Source organism: Physcomitrium patens, chromosome 3 (genome assembly GCF_059467195.1).
Source record: "Physcomitrium patens ecotype Gransden chromosome 3, ASM5946719v1, whole genome shotgun sequence".
Classification (NCBI taxonomy): Eukaryota; Viridiplantae; Streptophyta; class Bryopsida; order Funariales; family Funariaceae; genus Physcomitrium; species Physcomitrium patens.
Window position 1 is genome coordinate 8,385,405 of NC_143412.1, and position 19,435 is coordinate 8,404,839.

Sequence of the window (19,435 nt, forward strand, 5' to 3'; positions counted from 1 at the left end):
CAAATTACACAGGAACAAGACAACTCATCCCCATTTAACACGTACATCAAACAACAAACAATTTCAAATTGTTATATTTACAACCCACTTGTCAAGAATCTTTGTTTAAAACCATCCAAAACAAACTGTTGTCGCAACATCAAAATCTACATTCGAGACTCCCCATCATTCAAGTTTTGAATAATACAATTATGAAGTAGGTAAGTAAAGACCAAAAAGCCTTATTAGAATACACCCCACATCATTACATGAATCCATCCACCAACCACAATAACACACACATATATATATATATGTATATTGTATCTCCACGCGCTGGATTTGTTTCCGACGCACCCGAACCTTTGTTCAATTTTGCGGAGCTCCTCTTCGACGAGCGCGGATTTTCAATTCGGGGAACACACAGGAATCTCGATTCGTTTGATTGTGGCCCGACGAACGCACACGTCTGGCTGCGTGAGGGGACGTTGTTGACGGTTGAGCTGCGGGAAAGTGAAGCATCCATTCAGAGTGAGTGAGTGAGTGAGTGAATCCATGTCGCGATGTATGTCACATTTTTGGAGAAATGAAAGATAGCGGAATTTCGGAGTGTGGAAGTGTTCGTCTTAGTGTGTTAGTGAGGAACGATCGAGGTTGATAGAGGTTTGTTTGCTGCGTCAGAATTGTCGTCTAGCTTGTTTTTGTTTCTTAACATTCGCTTCTTTCGTCGCTGTGATAGTGTAGATTGGAGGGCGGGATTGGGGTTTGAATGCAGAGGAGCTTGTTTTTTGCGTAGCTGTCTCCGCCTCCCAATCTCTTGTTGAATTGTCTGCTTGGACGCTTGCCTTTTTTTCGGATTGAGTGCACTCATCGGGATGTGGCGTGGTGGGATTGGATTGGATTGGTGAGAGTAGAACCTGGAGTGTAGCCATGGTGAAGCTCACTCTTATTGCGAGGGTGACGGATGGCTTGCCGCTTGCAGAGGGGTTGGACGATGGGCGTGAGCAGAATGACATGGAGTTTTACAAGCAGCAGGCCAAACAATTGTGCAAAGAGCTCTCTCGGCGGCAGCATGAGGCGTCTCGGATGTCTGTTGAGACTGGACCTTACTTTTTCCAGTATCCTTTCGCCCGCGTGTGTGGACATGGTGTCGTTTCTACTTTCGTCGCCAGTGCCCGTTTCGTACTCAGGGTTTTAGCTGGGAATTGTTGTATGCGACTTGGCGAATACAACGAGTTTGGGAACAGACGTGTTGATTGGTTCGATTTGGTTTTATTGGGGATTTAACCTAGTTAGGGTTATGCTGCGGAGACGCTTCTGCTCCCTTGTAACGTGTATGTTGTGCGTCTTGTTCGATACTGGATAGTAGGCACTTGGTTGCGGGTTATTTTATGCTCTTCGAGATATGGGTTCTCTGGTAATTTTCTACTGGTGTGTTCGAGAATCGCCTTAAATGAAGATTCCAGTTACATCATAGAAGGGGGTGTGTGTTACCTTACCCTCTGTGAGCGATCATATCCTAAAAAACTTGCGTACCAGTATCTGGAGGAGCTGCAACGGGAATTTGAAAAGGTGAATCGGTCGCAAATCGAGACTGTCGCGAGGCCTTATGCCTTCATCAAGTTTGGTAAGTTCTCGAGTTCTACTGGACTTCAGCTCTCGTTCAATTCTGTGAGGTGAGTTTGTCATGTACTTTCGTCTGGTTTGTCCGATTTCTACATTGTCTATGCTCGTTAAGATCACCTTTTGGGGTTAGTCAGCGAGAATTTGGTTTCATCGTGCTTCATTTGATGCAAATTTGCAGATACTTTTATTCAAAAGACTAGGAAGCTTTATCAGGATACTCGAACTCAGAGGAATTTGTCTAAGCTCAATGATGATTTGTACGAAGTCACACAAATCATGACACGCAACATTCAAGAGGTTTTAGGGGTTGGAGATCGACTTGACCGTACGTGTTTATGCCCTGAGTGCTATTGATTCAAATTCTCTTTGTTGTGGACTGATCAATCAATTGTTTTTGAAATTGTTCTGCATGTCTCCAGGTGTGGTCTTTTCTAACCCCCGGTTTTGCTACTTTTTGTACTGCTTATGGTGAGGTTTTTTATTGTTCAGATATTATTAGGATCAACGTTAATAAGGATACAGACTCACCTCCAGGCTCCAAAAGAATCTTTTATTCAATTATGCTACGCGAAATAGCAGATCTGAGTATGCAATCTATTTAGTTCCCATGCTCATGTTGTACACAATAGACAATTGTGAGTAGACTAGAAGCGAGTTTTTGACAGATGATTTTCAAGCGGGTACTTTTGCAAGCCCTCAACACAGACGTCGAATTTATTTGTTAAGAGGAGCATGATGATAAGAGGACGACGCACTGCCGCACTTTGGCACTGGTCGACATGACATGAATTGTACATTGAGGACTGACTGAATTAAAACTGGGCGCTTACGTGGGTATGAATTGGCTGTGTGTTCTGTAGAGGTGAGCCAGATGTCGAGCAGACTTGCCACTGAATCAAAAGTGTACTCAGACAAAGCAAAAGATCTGAACCGGCAGGTTTGTAATCTCCTTCATGGACACGTGCTGTCGTCCATCGCATGTTTTCTGTTTTCATCGTCTGTGTTGACTCTGATCTTACGCTGCCTTACCCGTTCCTAAAACTTCTGTATCAAAATCAGTCCTCACTGCATTGGCATGCATCACTTTTTTGTTTTTAGGAAATTTTTAACTGTAAGTTATGAGACTCCTTATGGAGTATTCTGTATTGCGATTTGCACAAGCTTCTCTGAACCTAATGATCGGTCACTCAATCGCATTCGACAACATCGCAGGCTTTGATAAGGAAATGGGCACCTGTTGGGATTGTAATTGGGGTGGTTCTACTACTTCTCTGGTTCCGCCGGTCATTCTGGAGTTAGCATCGTCACCAAGGTACAGATAGAAAATTTCCTAGAGACATTTCTCAAGGGCTCATAAGTTGCGGCTCCCTAAATTAATTATTGCTGTAATATCTGGTAGAGCATCTTCTCTTCCTCTGTCAATATGATCCTACTCCTTGAATTGCTAACGTAAAGATGTTGGGCTTGAATTTTTTTGTAGTTAAATGTGCCAACTAGGCTGTGATTCGTCTTCAACTTCGAGTGTGCTTGAACAAAATGAGTTGTAAATAATTTAGTGCTCTCCAGATCATAAATTATGCAAATTATTATGTTGCAGAAATGTGATACCGAGGCCACAATAATTCGCAGCTGTTTAATCCTGTGTAGTTTGAACATAGTACACTTCAGATTCTAGTAGTTAACAGGAAATGTGATTGTCCTGGATTTGTGATTTTGGCTATTCTGCTGATGTAGAAACTTGATAAAACCATTTACAGCATAGGTAGGTACAATTTGTGATCCGATTCCAAAGTTGTGAATAATTTCAATGGCAGTAACTTGGTATGTCCTTCGTAATCGTGACCTCAAGATTGTGGAGATTGGAACGTGTTCAACTTCAATTTTCTGTGAATTTGCATCAAGGGTGGGTATTTCCACTCAGTGACAAGTTTTTACATCATCTTAAGATTATATCTAATAATGTTGGTACAATTTGTTGCAATTAGATTTGGCATTTTGATAGGAATTTGCAATTTTGTGTAACATTTGAAAAATTATAATGCAGTAGAGTATTACACTATCAAGCTAGGATATGGTTTTTAAAACTGTATTGTTATTATTATTTTATTTGTCGAATATGGAAGAACATGTTGAAATATAGTTTTAGAAGTTTTTTGAAATAAAATTACTCTATAAGTAATACAGAGAGTAATATATTGTGTTTTGATTGATTTTTAGATTTTTTGTATTTTGTTTTTTAGATGATTCTCTTTAGATTTTTATTCATGAGGTCAATTATAGATATAGGATTTTGTCCTTGTTGGTTGAACTTGTTATTCTTGAGTTGGAGGTAATATGTTGAAGTATTGGATGGAGACAATATTCTTCTTTGCAAATTTAGCTTGTCATTTTTACTTTTATTTTGTAAATAATGTGATGTTGACATTCTAGTTTATAAGGTAGAATTAGGTTCTTGTATAGATTAAATTTTAAGTCAAATTTTTTAATATTAATATTTTTTTATATTAAATGTCAATATATATTTTTATTGTCATGGTTTCAAGCACTTTTGCTTAGATATACGACAACTGCCAAAATACATCTCAATAGAAAAGTTAAAATTTTAAAAACAATAAATATTTAATGAAAGAGTTTTAAAAGTTTTAATAATATGTAGCTTGTTTGCCTAATATAGTTGTCTGTAGCTTTAAAAAAATGAAAGTTGTTCAAATACAAGTCTAAGTAGTTCAAGGGAAAATATTATGATTCAAAATAATATTGCTTATAATGATAATTAAATTTTAAAATAATATTGATTATAATGTAGTTAGTTTTGTATAAACTTAAGATTTTTTGGATATAGAATATTCTCTTTGATATGTAAAAGACCTACTTTGGTACATGTTTGTTACATCAAATATTAAAAAAAAACAGCTAAAGAAGAATTTTGTTTTTTCTACAAGATGTTCATATTTTTCTCATATAATAAGTAATATAAATAAGTAGTGGATAAGAAGCAAAACCGTTGGCTCTAGACATTCTCATAGATGGTATTTTATTAGTGATATTCACATGTAGATTGAATTTGGAAGTTTGTTGGTAAAACCTACTTCATCACCTCAATCCTCTTTTGACTACTATGAAAAGTAGATATGTCAATCTTTCTAGATTGGCCTAAATTCTAAATATAAATGTATATCTATTACAAACACTTATATTCTATGCATATAAATTTAGAAATATTTTTTATAAAGCTAAAGCATTATATCATATAACTTTATATTTCCTATTCAAATTTATTCTAGTAAACAATAATAAAAACCATAGAATTAGATATCATTACAATACTATCTATATTATGTCATAGCAACAAAATATAAATAATATCACTATAATTTTATAATATATATATATATATATATATATATATTTAAAATTATTATTTAAAATAAAATTTCATAACTATAATTATATATTAAATTTTTTAAATATCTATAATTTTAATTTAAATGATAATTGAGTATTTATTTCTGATATTTAAATATATTAATAAGAAAAATTGATATGTTCACCAAGGTTTTTACTAACTAATGGGGTCTTTATCACCTAATCTAACTTTGGCTTATTTTTTGGTTTGCTTTTTAGTTGTATATGATCATAATGTAGAATGTAACCTTAAGATGAAGCTGTTTTTGCACTACTATAAATGTATTAAGGAATCCCTACATCCAAACCTAGGTCATGTGATCTAAACTCAATTAATTTAATAAAAATTCAAATCAACATATCAATTTTTATTAATAAAAATATGAATTTATAAAAACTTAAAATATTTAAAAAATATACTAAGTAAATTTTTAACACTTAGATCATTGGCCAATGTACATTACAAAAATAAATTGAATATATCAATGCATTAATAATATGTAATCTTCTATCTAATACTAATATGTTTAAGCTTGTAGTATGTATTTATTAATAAAATTTGTAACAACTTCTTGGTTTTTAATTTTTAAAAAAATTACTCTTGATTTATTCAATAAAAATAAAATAATTGACTTTATTTTTTTAAACAATAAAATCATTCACGACTTCTTCTCTGTCCAACCTATTGCAACATTGCATCTCTGTTTTAATCATTGAACATGAATAATTCCTTCAGATTTTGGTATTTGCTGCATTTTTAGTGCAACAAGTGCTTGAATGTATTGATCCCGATAGAATAATGTTGAATAAAATTGTAAGCAAAGCATTGTATATAATTAGGTGCTTGGTTCCCCTCAATACACACCTTGTTTAATCTGGCCCATCAGAGTTGCAACAAACCGAGTTGAAGAACAAGTCGTATTTGTAAAATATCTTGTTGCAAGATTTTTGTGATTCATGATTTAATCTGTGAAGTATTTTTGCATTGCAAACACCTGGTTTTCAAATTGAAGCAGCAGAAACTGATCAATGGTTACCTGATCTACAAAGCAGAACAACTTTGAAGCCCGTTAAACCCTTACACCTCAGCCACGACGATGGATTGCGGAAATAAAACAATGAAAAAGTTGATGCATGTTTCTCCCCACTCTTTCTCTCAATGAACAGAGAACTACGAGGATTGAGAACAGTGGTGCTAATGCTCATCATGATCAGTTTCGGAATTCGAGTAACTCACGTGCCCTTCTCATGAGGCAAGTTGCTTGAAATATTGGGCTTCAAGCTGGAAGCAATGTATGTGTCTGGAATCAGACTCGTCCTTTGCGGCCTTGATTGAGTTCCTAGAACAAGTTCTCTGCCTCTGGGAACCTATGTGAAAAGAATGGATGATGAGGGTATCTTCACACTTTCTATCTTCATAGTTTTCTAGCATCCTGGAGGCTTATCAAGCAAAAATCAGGCGAGGATAGTGCGAGAACGATATTCATAGATATACGTGTCTTTTTCAGGCCAAGTCACACGCACTCAGTACACAATACACAGATTTGAAGTACGTAGAACGACAGCACGAGGTTTTTAATAAGGAAAATGGTCGGTTGATGAATGCAGGATATACAAAGGGCTGAATAGGTTCAAGCTCCGATGACTTGACTGTCTGTTTTCCAAGGTCTTAGTCCTTTGTCTTGCTGTTTGATGCACCTTTCGTACCGCGGTCAGTTATTCCTATCTGATATCGCAGTTGAGATAAGCAGTGAAGGGTGCTTTGATACAACATCTTGTCAGAAGGTCTCACTAATAACCCTAAAATATGATTATTTGCTCGTGAGAGTTTTGTATTTCTCTAAGCTTCTCATTCGCTGGATATGATTCCCTGTGTTTCTCCAATGCTGGATATGTTTTTTTTTTTTAATATCCTGCAAAACCTTCGTGGACCTGGTGTTAAATCTACGTTAAGAGATTCAATTGATCTTCAGCTTAGATACTTTTTTTTTATTTTTTATTTTTTATGGACAGATTATTTATGGTGTGTAGATTTTATTGAGACTGTTTTTGCCAAAGGTGACCCTCGAATCGCTGCTCTCTTTGATCATCTGCTTGTAGACGATGCGTTGAAGCTTATTGGTGAACAATTGAGATCCAATAATGATGGGCCCAAAGAACTTCTACTTAAGGTAATCATTTGGCTAAGCTGTAGGTAGTACCCACCTGGGTTAGACGCCATTCTTTTTCTTACGATGAAGGGGATTGCGGCCGGAATGCACAACATTGGCTGCGTTTTTGTTAAACACTCGGACTCTTGAACTCTTTACCTTCTTTTCATCAATCTTTCCAGCCTTTACTGTGGTTAGTATTAGCAATTTGAAGACTATTATTCCTCATACTTTTTGCTTCAGTTGTTTCGAGAGTAGAGTAGAGACAACTTTAGCCTAGTCAAAACTTGCGTTAAGTTTCTTAGTTTTGCACGAGGAACATTTTGAGTATGTGCCACATCTACAACCAACACGTAACTTGCATGTGTATAGTTAATAAGAACACTCACTTCTACAGCCACTGTGCAGATAACCTGTATGTGTCTTTTTGAGACTCCATGGCTATTATCGCAAAATACTATCTGTACGAGTTATCCTAGAGCATGTCATCGAACTCGCTTTGTTGCTGGTATTCGTGGGTCCACCTTAAACCACGAGGATCAGATCGAAGTCGGAGGAACATCGAGGCCCCGGGATGAATCTCTATAGAAACCTCATCGAGTCCCTAGCATCGGCTGCAAACGACCAATCTATTTGGAAAATTCTTACATTGTGACTTACAGCCGAGACGCAAGAGAATCCTTGTTTCGGTGATGTCATGGATGGTGCCGGTCCAGTGATTGACCCATCATGAAGGCATCGTGTATGCCGATTGCACACGAAATTTGGAAGTCGCGACGGGTATCAACACCTGGTACGCTGGATGGATTAGGATAAACGAGCGAGGTTGAACTAGATGAATATCAGTCTCCTGTCGACTGAAGCGATATCGGAAGCGCATCGTAGCTCTTTGGTTTCCTGCATCCAGGTGAAGCGAGACCCCACAACCCTTTCTTGTTGGGGAATTCATGTGAAGCTACAGAAACCAATCAAAAGTGTGCAGTGAGAGTTGCGTTGATCGGAATGTCGAAGAATTGAGCGTATGTGATTTGTATTTTACGTCAGAATCCGGAGTCGAAGATGAATAGAAGTTGTGAAGATGGCAGGATTGCGGTGCTTGCACACTGCGGAAGGAATTAATCGTCATCTTTGAGACAGTCCTCAATGCCTGCTTAACTTCATTTTTAGACGTTAGATGCGGCTGCTGTGAAGGCGGAGGGGTTTTGTGTAAGTTGGATATGGCGTGCGTTCGAGGTTTGCTTGAATGGATTCCGGCATGCAAGTGTGATGGAAATCTGACTGCGGTTAAATCAGTTGATGCTGGAGCCAATTCCGCACATTCGCGACGTTGTTTGAATTTTGTAAGCCAGTCGCGCGTTTCGGATTCTCGGCATCGGCGATGTTCGTCTTTAAGGGTCAGGAGCATGTGGGAGGGTGAAAAGAGAGCTCACCAGGACAATGTGATAATGCGGCAATGGTGCTCAGGGAAGAGAAATGTCGCTTGCCAAGTAGATTCGTCGTCCACGGAGACTGCAACAGGTAGTGAGCTAGACCTGGAATTTTACGCCGTTAGAAAAAAAGTGGAGGAGCTGGTTCGACGCGTAGGCGAGGTGCTGGCCTCGTCTGACATAGCCGAGAAAAAGGCCAGGTTAGCGGACCTTGAGTTGCAAGCCTCACAAGATACGCTGTGGGATGACCCTGATGCAGCGCAGAGAACTCTGTCTGACCTTGCGGAAGTGAAAGAGAATTTGGATTTGTTGCAGCAATTCGAAAATAAGGTGGAGGAGGCGCAGTTGATAATAGAATTGATGGGGGAGAAGGAAGGCCCAGATGGTGGATTGGTGCAGGAAGCATCGGAAATTGTGTCATGGCTTAGTAATGCCTTAGACAAATTTGAGCTGGCGAAGCTTTTGTCGGGGCCGTATGATCGAAGGGGCGCGAGGGTAACTATATCCGCAGGAGCTGGGGGTACGGATGCTCAGGACTGGGCTGAGATGCTGTTACGAATGTACTCGCGGTGGGCCGAAAAGCAGGGTTACACTGTGAAGGTGATGGAGAAATCGCCTGGGGAAGAGGCCGGCATCAAGTCGGTGACCTTTGAAGTAGATGGGCGATTCGCATATGGTTACCTTGCCAGCGAAAAAGGCACTCATCGACTTGTAAGGCAATCACCATTTAATGCCAAGGGTCTGCGACAGACGAGCTTCGCAGGAGTAGAGGTGATGCCAATCTTCGAAGAGGAGTCGTTGGATGTAGAAATTCCAGAAACAGAGCTGGAGGTCACTACAACCAGAGCCGGAGGCAAAGGTGGCCAAAACGTAAACAAGGTAGAAACGGCTGTGCGCATTGTTCATATTCCGACGGGGATTGCTGTTCGCTGCACCGAGGAGCGATCACAGCTTGCGAACAAGATCAAAGGTCTTAGATTACTGAAGGCCAAACTTCTTGTGATTGCTCTTGAGCAAAAGGCGTCGGATTTGAAGGAAATTCGAGGCGATGTGGTGAAAGCCGAATGGGGTCAACAAATTAGAAACTATGTGTTCCATCCTTATAAGCTCGTGAAGGATGTCCGAACGGCTACCGAAACGTCAGACGTAGCAGGTGTCATGGACGGTGAGTTAGGTTCTTTCATCACCGCTTTTTTGCGTTGGAAGACCTTGAGTGAATCTAGTTCAGCTCCGAGTTAGTCCATTCTAGCACCGCAATTTTGACCTAAATTGTGTATTTTGGAGTTTGAGTGAAATTTTGCACTCCAGAGCGGTAAGGAATTAGGTAGGGATTTGTCGAGACATTCCAAGGCATGATCTCTCTTCTATGTAGGAATGAGTGTTATTTAAAGGCAATTTTTCAGTTGTACATCCATGTTTGGAGCTCTAGTTTGGACATGCTTTGTGTTCAAATAGCAGTGGACCCAGCTCGAGAAGTAATTGGAGGACCCGTTTGTGTAAATTCTGAAATTCGTTTTGGATGGAGCTGAGAACCGGAACGCTTCCTGCAGCGCACAGCTATTACTCTGGTTGATTTGAGCTTTCGTGACATGCTTTTGCTATTCATGGGTGAAGGCATGCTTTGATAAATGGCGGAGAGGTGAAGATAGGTCTCAAGTGAAATCTCTAAGCTGAATCTTGAACTTTTGTACTATGCAAACACCGCTTTTATTTTACACGGTGTAGTTTTGGTTTCTGAAGCGTTTTCTCCACTCCATCAGAAGCAGACAGTTCCTGCTACACGTCAGAAGCTTACACAAATCTTGTAATAGCGCCATTACATTGGAATGCAGCAATCCTTCAGAATTTAAGCTCCCTGCACATGATTCTCGAATTGCATGTCGAGATTCTCGAACTTGTCATCTGGATGGCGTTCTAGCACCTACATAAACTGCAGATGCTCCTGCTATTCTTTGCTGAATCCTGTGAAGGGGAGGTGCCGATTTAGGAAGGATGTTCAAGTGATGAAGCCTCTTTGATCATGTCTTCACATACAAAGATCCAAGTAAATTTACTGTACTATAGTGGTCCAATTTTAGAATCATGTATTAGGGTTCACATCACTAGCGAATTTAGTTATGCTTTGTTGCAATCATTTCCTTCATTTCAGTTTCAAGTGTAACCCTACAACTGCACGACCTACAACAAGCCTCAAGCCCGTTATGACTCAACAGTCTTAGGATAGTGTTTTGATAAACCTCAAGACCGCCCACCTTCGAATACGGACGTGTCTGCCAGAAATGATTAAGAAGTGCACAGCATCCTCTAATCGAACGAACCAGGACAACAATTTCAATCTCAGTCAACTCAGATTCGCGGCATGGGAAGTAGTTGACGAGTTGCAGTCGAAGGCAAATAATAATCAGCCAGAATCAGGAACATCTCGAATGATCGCCGTAAAACCCCCTCGCTTGTAGTAAAGTAGTCTTCCTCTCTGCTAGGTTGTTGTTCCCTTATGGGAAGTGTGGTGATGCGGACTTCCAGCCCAAATGGCCCTGGACAGAATACTGGTCAAGTTCGCACCGAGGTAAGATATCTTATGGATGGTCATTCTAGTATTCTACGGGAGTTCATCAATTTCAAGGCTTCAGGCAGGTCCACGACCCTGTGGCGTGCCCTGTTAACCCACGGGTAATGACCCCAGGTGAAGATACTTCGACTCCAAAAGCGAAAGAGAAATGGAGAAAGAGAGGCATTGGAGTCATTGTCTCGTTAATCCTAAACACCATATCTTTAAACACCGAACAAAAAACCCTTACACATAGATTTTATTTGCTGTGAGCAGCACATGTTCACTCCCACCTACACGACCAGATATTTAAGAAACTAAGAATGGGGTTGAACCTGTGCGAAAACTAAAACCTTATCTGTACCAGTACTAAACCCGGAAGCTTATTAGCGGTGAGTGGCACCTGAAGCCTCTTGTGTGCAACCACGTCACGGACAAGATTATCTAAAGCCCCGTTAGAGTAACGCAGCCTTCCGATAGCTATTGAATGATCCAGAGACGGAAAAAACTGGACCTCGAAAAGGATAGCCCAAATAGCGTCATATCTCTCATCACATATACTGTGGTGGGGTCATGACATGGGTCTCAAGACGCCTCGTGTCCTCACAATCTTAAGGCTACCTTTGATGACTGGACCTTGAGCTTTCTAAAGATCGTTCAGCGAGAGTAGGCTTTCGAGTGGAGTGATGACAAATTTATTTCCCTTTCTGATGACAATGCGCGATGAGTGATATAATTGGATGGTGGAGTTGTTCCGACTTTCCTTTTGGAAGACAGTTGCTCTGTTCCTTCTTTCTCACAAAGCATTAGAGCTTCCCCATCTCATCTTAGGCTGTGTTTCAGCTATCGGCATGTTTTCGATCTGCATTTTCGTTGCTCTCCATATTGAGTAGTCTGTTTCACTTCGGGTGTGTTATGGCGACACGAGGTTGTGTTCATCCGGTCGTGGAGCTGTAGGAGGCCTTTCTTGGTAATTGGTGGCGCATGTGCGAAGACGGACTTATGAAAGAGCTAGTCCAGGATAATTTAGCTCCCCCGGGTCTGCTTGGTAACAATGCGGAGGCGGGGTTCGAGCATTGCGGTGTTCTGATTTGCAAGGAAATGTATTCATAAACCAGGAGTTCCGTGGTTAGTTTCGGGAACTTCCGGGTTCTTGAGGTATGTAGAGTGGGCGCACTATTTGAGACGCCGAAGTCGTCTTCCAGCTTGCCTCATATATCTGCAGATGTAGATGAAGTGAAGGGAAATCATTTTGCCATGGCCAAAAGCCAGAAACGCCGAAATTGGGCGGCCAAGCTTGTTCAAGTGCAAAGCGGGCCAGTTTTCTCCACTAAACCAGGATGGGCAGCACAGAATACAGAGGGTGCAGATTTTGGAGTGAGGAACAGGAAGCCCGAGGTTGTGAAGCATCGAGGGCAGGGTGGCGTCAGAATCGGGAATGTAAGAGTGTCCTTTCCAGTTAAATTTGGAATTGGGTTTGGTGTGGGCGGCATAGATTCCGGTGGGGTCGTGCTTCGTCTTGCCCGTGTTGAAGGAGGCTGCGGCGTGCAGAATGATTATGTTTTCGACAACATTGTCAGGTACAAACTCCAAGTCTGACATTTTTCCTCAGCCTTAAATCTCGAGTTTCTCTCTGAACTCTTGCCAAGTTCTGAACCTGAATGTGGAGAAATCACCATCTTTATAAGAATCTCTAACGAGTGAATAAATTAGATCAGTCCCTCATTTGAGAGCAGCATGATATACAGGAGAGCAATCTTGAGAGTAGTGTAGGCCAATGTAGACTTTGGTTTCGTTAAATTTTGTGGCCAAGCAAGAAATCTGACAGGTAATTGCAAGAAGGCTTTTGTTGTCCACAGAGATTTTTTTCAGATGCAATCCGAAGAGTGAGTGTTGAACACGGTTGTGAAAACAGTTTTGGATTCCAGCGATCGAAGTTAAGCCTGTTTTTAGAACTCGATTGAAAAGTAAATTTAATTTGTCATGTGCTCGCATTCTTACTTGTTCAGCTCGGGGATGAGACGAAGGAGTGGCATGAAATTGAATTCTGCGGGTAACGTTCTGAATGCTGCCAGCGTCCTCCTTCTTTCGCAGGTGGGGCTAATAGTTTTATTTATTGAAATTCTTGAAATCTAGATGGAACTGGGTGGAGGATTTATCTAACTCACACTTACACATACAGATAAATATATATATATATATATATATATATATATATTTAACTGGCAAGGATCGGGTGACTTAATCAGCCGCTGGATGCCTTAATATCATTCTATTTACAACTGGAACTTATTTAGTCCTCTTTCCCAACTCCTGTGACAAATGTAGGCATTTTGCGGGCCAGCTGCAACGGTTGCAATGAGTTGCCTGGCTGTGGCGGGCTTCATTCAAGCTCTTGTGCCCCATGTCATGAGATTTTTCGCTCTCCAGTATCCATCAAGTTCAATGATAATGATACAAGAATCTTTACCATCTTCAGTGGAGGAATTCTCAGCAGCTTCTTTACTGCTATCCATCGGGATACCTCTACTGAAGTCGCATAACCGACAGCTTTTTGTAAGATTCAGTTTCTGAGACTAAAAATGCTTTCTTGTATGCTATTTTATAAGCTGCATTTGGTTTTTTTCATAAAATATTTGTGAATTTGTTGGCTACGTCCTTAGTTTGCACATGTACCCAATCATCAGGAAATTTAAGCCTTGCAGTAAATTGGATAACTCTGGGATTAAGAATTGCTACGTAAGAGACTTGGTCGATAGTATTTTGATGAAATTACCAAAGTAATCAGTGCGACAAGTGCACTAGCTGTTTACATACCGCTGATCATGCATACCGTTTGCATATGCTCAGGAAACACTTCGGTGTGTTGGAGCGGCTATACCTGTTGGAATAGGCTATGCGATAACCACTAACCAAGTTAAAAAGCTGCCGAGGGGAGGATTCAGAGAAGGAGAAATGATGTGGCGCCAGCGTCATCGATGGGCTGCACGACGTCTGTGTGGTCTAATGACCGAGTTTCGAGAGTAAAGTTCTATAATCCTTGATCACCTTCACATTGAAACTTTTTAGATACACCTGCGTTTTACTTGGGTCAATTTATTAACGTTTACAACACCAAGACGCGAGACTTCTGTTGAGGACCTAATTCTTTTTTAGTGGTCGTGCATGTGGGCTTGTATGAGTGCATATATATATATATATATATATATATATGCGCGCGCGCGCGCGCGTGTGTGTAGAACAAAAGAAGGGTGATGTCCTGTTTGACTATTTGACCTTGCTTTATTATTCATCGTTTAAACCTTATAGAATCGATTTGTTCTTGTGTAGGCCATCTTCGCTTGGTTGGTTAGTCGACTTCATTGAGAAATCTACTACCATTTCAGGAACAAGAGGATTCATGTCAAGATCGTCTTTACTGGATGCTAATCAACAAAGTCTACTCATTATGTCAACCCCTATGCCTCTCTGCTTCAAATCGAGAGAGACCTGCTCACATCAAATGGAAGCTGTAAAGGAGATTGTCGTCTCTACTCCACCCGATATTATGAAGAAGGTACTTGAATTGTCCGATGTACCCTAAAAAGTCATTTGTTCCAGTACCTCTAATGTAATACATGAGAAGTTATCATCTGCAATTGGAGGCCCTTATGATAACTTGTCCTTCATGCTTCAAAAATGTTTTTTGTGTCCAATTTTCATGAGTTTACAATGAAGGCAATCAACCAAAATTTGACGTCTCGGACATGTGTACAGGATCCAAATGACGATCTGGCAATCATGGATTCTTACAATTACAATGGCAGTATTGAACACATTGTCGGTTCACTTCCAACAAATGACTGGGAAGTGGTGGAAAGTACTGGAACAAATGACTTTTTAAATGAGCTTAATGAAGTCTACTTTGGCTGGAGAGGCTTCAAACAGAAGTGGTCTTTATTTTCCAGAGCTTGCTGGCTGGCTGTAATTTTTATCCCTTTTATAGTGATCGCTTCTCTATTATACTTTGTATCGACGTTTTTATCTGCAACTTGGGCGGAGTATATTCAGTGCATGGTGTGGGTGATGCTTCGATATTGCTTGGAGCAAGGAGGAGCTGCGTTTATTAAGTGGGGTCAGGTATCTGTCTTCCTCAACACTTTGAGCCTTCTAGAGCCTCTGTTTGACCATAATAATTGTTTTTTTTGTAACGGAACATGACATTTGTTGACGAGTTGGCTTGATTTCTCTTTTATGCAGTGGTCTTCGACAAGAGAAGATCTTTTCCCTGAAAGCTTGTGTCGGATTTTAGGCCGCCTTCACGATCAAGCTCCAACTCACAGTTATAAGCAAACTCGACTTGCTATCTTGAAGCATTTGAAGCGTCCTATTGAAGATATTTTTGATTATTTTCCGTCAAAACCATGTGCTTCTGGTAGTATAGCGCAGGTAAGATAATTAATGTCTACATCTCCTGATAATTTTCCGGGGCGTATTCTATGCTGTGACATGGTGAATCTGGGCCTGTAGTGGGGACAAATTCTATTCAAGTTATTTTGCATGTTTGTGACTTGAACATACTCTTGTTGCCCCTGGTTGCCATATTGTAAATCTATTTAGCACAACAGGAATCGGATCACGTAGGCGTGAAGGCAACTTCGCTTTAGTCGGTTTTGAGCATGTCTCATGAGGTCAGTCGAGCAGCTGGACAATGGGATGACTAATAAATTCTTGCTGGACTCATCAGGTTTACAAAGCAAGGTTGAAGGATCGTGGCGATGGCACGCCCTTAAATGTAGCAGTGAAGGTGCGTGCTGTACTCGGTGACAAGCCTTTGAGTGATAATTCTTTTTTCTCCTAACTACCCTTTTGATGCGTTACATGTAAAGATTTACTGCGCCCGTGGTCGGTATTCTCCTTCAGCTACAAACCTCTTAGTTCCAGTTGTATGAGTAGTTCTAGGTAGGATGCAAAGGAGGTTTTCTTCCCACTAAGTATCATGGTTGATATGACCACCCAGGTGCGACACCCTTCTGTCGCATTGAGGATTTTCCAAGATTTCCAAATAATGTCTAAAGTTGCGGACGTTGTGCAAGGACTTCCTGCTCTTCGATGGTTGAACTTAAGACAGAGTATTGATCAATTCTCACATACGATGACATCCCAGGTCAGTAATTACAAAAATCTATTAAGTGCATAACTAATCAATTTTGTGTTTCCTAATTTCGAACCAAGTTTTTGTGTTTATAAACCCAAACTCCTCATCAAACTAGCAGATCAGAGAACACCAGTTCTGGCTGTCACTCGACTATCATAGACAATTTCACACCCTTCTGAATTGAGATGGTAGAAGACCTACTGTGCACTGTGCGCTAAATATACATATTTTAGTCCTCGTGATATAAAGTTTGGGAGGGGGATGTCAATGCTGTGATTGGCTCATGCAGGCAGATTTGCGGGTGGAGGCTATAAATTTACAAAGATTCTATAACAATTTCCAAGGATTACATCAAACAGTAGTATGGCCGAAGCTCATACCTGATCTTGTGAGTTACTATCTCTTCGAAACTTGCTTCTATTGGTTTAATTGTCTCAGCATTTTTGTACTATAAATCTCTTCTATTGTTGCCAGGAAGTGAACGTGTTGAGATCAATATCTTTGTGCAGGTTTCTGAAGGCGTAATTGTGGAGACTTTCGAGAGAGGAAGTGCATTACATGAATTTCTACGAAAAAGATCCTCACTTAACACACAGGTTAGTGTAGAAGCGACTGGACCAATATAGAAAATGTTGTTCGCAGGTTTTTGTGCGTTAGAAAAATTACTCACTGAGCTTATCGTGGTCTATGGCCATGTAATAGATTGCTGCAGTTGGCGTGGATGCGTACCTCAAGATGATTCTCACTGATAACTTCGTGCACACAGATTTGCATCCTGGCAATATACTCGCAAGGATGGCAGGTACGAACCGATGTTCTTAGAGACGTTATCTCAAAAGAGTTCAGTTTCGTGATAATCTTGAGAGTTATCATACATATCCGTGATAAGCCATTCTCTATCGACACTACAAACTGTCCAGAGAATCGAACATGAGTGATGTTTTCAAGTGCATTTATCCGTAGAACCATGTGATTTAAAAGAACGAAAAAAAAAAAAAAAAAAAAAAAAAAAAAAGCCTATGAATCAGCATATTTGAATATGTACAGTTGTGTATATAAAATAATATCCAGGTTAGGACACAGAGAAAAGTTAAATCCCTTTGCATAACTTCCTTATTGGCATAGACGGATAATACAGGAAGCACTCATTTGTGCGTGGCATGTGTAAACTGCATCCCAGAAAATGACAAAGGAGAGTGCATAGATCAGTTGCAGTTGGTGCTGCTTGATTTTGGCCTAGCCGAGGAGTTACCACCTCGAGTGCGATACCACTTCCTTTCCTTTATCATGAACATTGGTGCAGCTGATGGAGAGCGTGCGGTGAGTGGAGTCATCACTAAACTAGTTGCTGTATTAAGTCCAGACTCAAATCTCTTAATTTTGTGAGGACCTCTGTTATTTTTCTCTGGTCATGCACACATAGACTCTATGCGACCATTTGTTAATGCCAACTTCTTGAAGTTCATGTATTTTGATAGTCGCATGGTTTGCATTTTGACTTGCAGGCACAACATCTACTAAATTTTTCCTGGCCAAATCCACAACGATGTCCTAAGCCCGAGCTTCTTGTTGCTGATATGAAAGAGCTATTTAGATGTGAATGTGACTTGAGAGTTCGACCCATAGACCTCAACTACGTTTTGAAACAGGTATTCTTTTCCTCACTCATTAGTATGAAGATCAGGATGTAGCTTTGGCTTCTTTATCCTTCCACTCATGGAATTCTTTGTATGTGGCTTCTGACGTAACTTTCTGTGGTAATTCGATGTATGTTTCAGGTGCTACAACTTTGTCGAAAGCATGAAGTTACAATAGATAGCTCGTACGCATCCCTTGTTGTTGCTGTCTGTGTGCTGGTTGGATTTGCTCGAAGCTTGGACCCAGAGCTGTCCATCATGGATGCGGCGGTACCTTGCCTGTTCTTGTACAATCTCATCGGTCGGATTCCTGGTGGAATTTACGGATAATTCGCAGCACGACCACGTCTCAACTATAATCATCACTCCAAATCTGCAGTTTCACGAGTTCATGCGAAACGGCAGCTTAGTTGGTTATGCCAAAAATACTTGAACAGGTCCAGATAGCGCAAGATATTTCGACATCAGAGGAGTCAGACTTCGCCCCGATTTGAATGAAATCTCATTTCGTGACTCTTCCTTTTCTTGACTCGGCTGCAAGCAGACCATGTAGAATCACAGGTGTGGACCTTTCCATCTCTGTAAGCATAGAGAGTATATGTTACATCTGCTAAATCCAAGTCCTCGATCAAGCACATGAGCATGATATGTGGAAAAATTTGTCGACTACTATTTGCGACTTAATTTTGGATAACATCTAAAATCACAGCTAGGTGTAAATTATTATTGAGTCAGCGAGGAGAGCTGTCTTGGTATCTTGGAGTTATCCTTTACCATGTGCAGTGACATGTGTATCCCTTCGCTCAACAGCTGCACCCAAGAACAATTTTCGTTCTAATCGAATGCAATATTTCTATCTACATCTAGTGTGTGTCACAATGATACGTATTTGCATATTGGGATGTTGTATTATTCATGACAACTGGAGTAGAATAGTACATACAATTAACTAGTATAAATGCTTCGTCCATTATATCATTGAGGTTTAATGTTCAGGATTGCCAATGATTGTATTGGTATTGAACTGGATACTAGCTTTGTCTGTATGTGAAGCGGATTATCTTTGGGCTATCATTCAAAGTGTAGACCTTAGCTGTTTTAGAATGTTTTTGCAATCGAATAAATTATAAGATGATACTAATAGTAAAAACTGTTCATTTCCTTGCGCCAGTTCTATTGAATCCTGAAAAGGAAATTTGTTATATCATTTTTGCATCTTCCAAAACCTAGCAGAAAAACACGAATCCATTGAGTAATGTAAGATTATTGTGAAGGACATGATTTGTTACTTAGCAAGCCTTAAGAATGGTTTTTTAACAAAATTCTTGGATTGCCCAATATTATAGTTTCAATCTTGGATAACTTAAACTTCATAACAATTTACAAGGCTACTACACAGAGATAGTTGTCCGAGGAATTTTCAATATTAATTTCTCTTTAGGTTTGTCATTTTCAATTATATTCTCAAGTCTATTTAATCATGTCAGAATTTGGAAAAGACGTAAAAAGCACTTTGTCTGGGAATA

At 40.1% G+C, this 19,435-nt stretch overlaps 3 protein-coding genes across 21 annotated transcripts; all 3 read left to right on the forward strand.

Moving 5' to 3' along the window:
* The first annotated feature begins 278 nt into the window (after window positions 1-278).
* On the forward strand, window positions 279-3,784 carry LOC112279270 (25.3 kDa vesicle transport protein SEC22-1). 19 transcript variants are annotated; one of them, XM_024513531.3, is made up of 8 exons: window positions 279-510; window positions 962-1,097; window positions 1,446-1,606; window positions 1,784-1,930; window positions 2,095-2,190; window positions 2,466-2,542; window positions 2,818-2,917; window positions 3,086-3,429. In XM_024513531.3, exons 1-7 carry the CDS (start codon window positions 294-296, stop codon window positions 2,902-2,904), a joined length of 921 nt encoding a protein of 306 aa, XP_024369299.1. In that variant the 5' UTR covers window positions 279-293; the 3' UTR covers window positions 2,905-2,917; window positions 3,086-3,429. The 19 variants fall into 19 exon arrangements, with proteins under 19 accessions (XP_024369299.1, XP_090104808.1, XP_090104806.1 ...); XM_024513529.3 differs by having other exon boundaries at window positions 330-514; window positions 894-1,097; window positions 3,420-3,784; XM_024513536.3 differs by having other exon boundaries at window positions 330-518; window positions 894-1,097.
* A 4,076-nt stretch (window positions 3,785-7,860) lies between these two features.
* On the forward strand, window positions 7,861-10,326 carry LOC112280109 (uncharacterized). The gene has a single exon (XM_024515177.3). It carries the CDS (start codon window positions 8,378-8,380, stop codon window positions 9,824-9,826), a length of 1,449 nt encoding a protein of 482 aa, XP_024370945.1. The 5' UTR covers window positions 7,861-8,377; the 3' UTR covers window positions 9,827-10,326.
* A 1,529-nt stretch (window positions 10,327-11,855) lies between these two features.
* LOC112280108 (ABC1 family protein YPL109C, mitochondrial) lies at window positions 11,856-18,769 on the forward strand. The gene is made up of 15 exons (XM_024515176.3): window positions 11,856-12,715; window positions 13,145-13,229; window positions 13,464-13,691; window positions 13,986-14,158; window positions 14,466-14,691; window positions 14,892-15,254; window positions 15,375-15,563; window positions 15,862-15,921; window positions 16,135-16,281; window positions 16,562-16,660; window positions 16,782-16,868; window positions 16,975-17,074; window positions 17,453-17,592; window positions 17,778-17,921; window positions 18,051-18,769. The coding sequence occupies exons 1-15, from the start codon at window positions 12,393-12,395 to the stop codon at window positions 18,237-18,239; spliced, it is 2,553 nt and encodes an 850-aa protein (XP_024370944.1). The 5' UTR covers window positions 11,856-12,392; the 3' UTR covers window positions 18,240-18,769.
* Window positions 18,770-19,435: the final 666 nt, after the last annotated feature.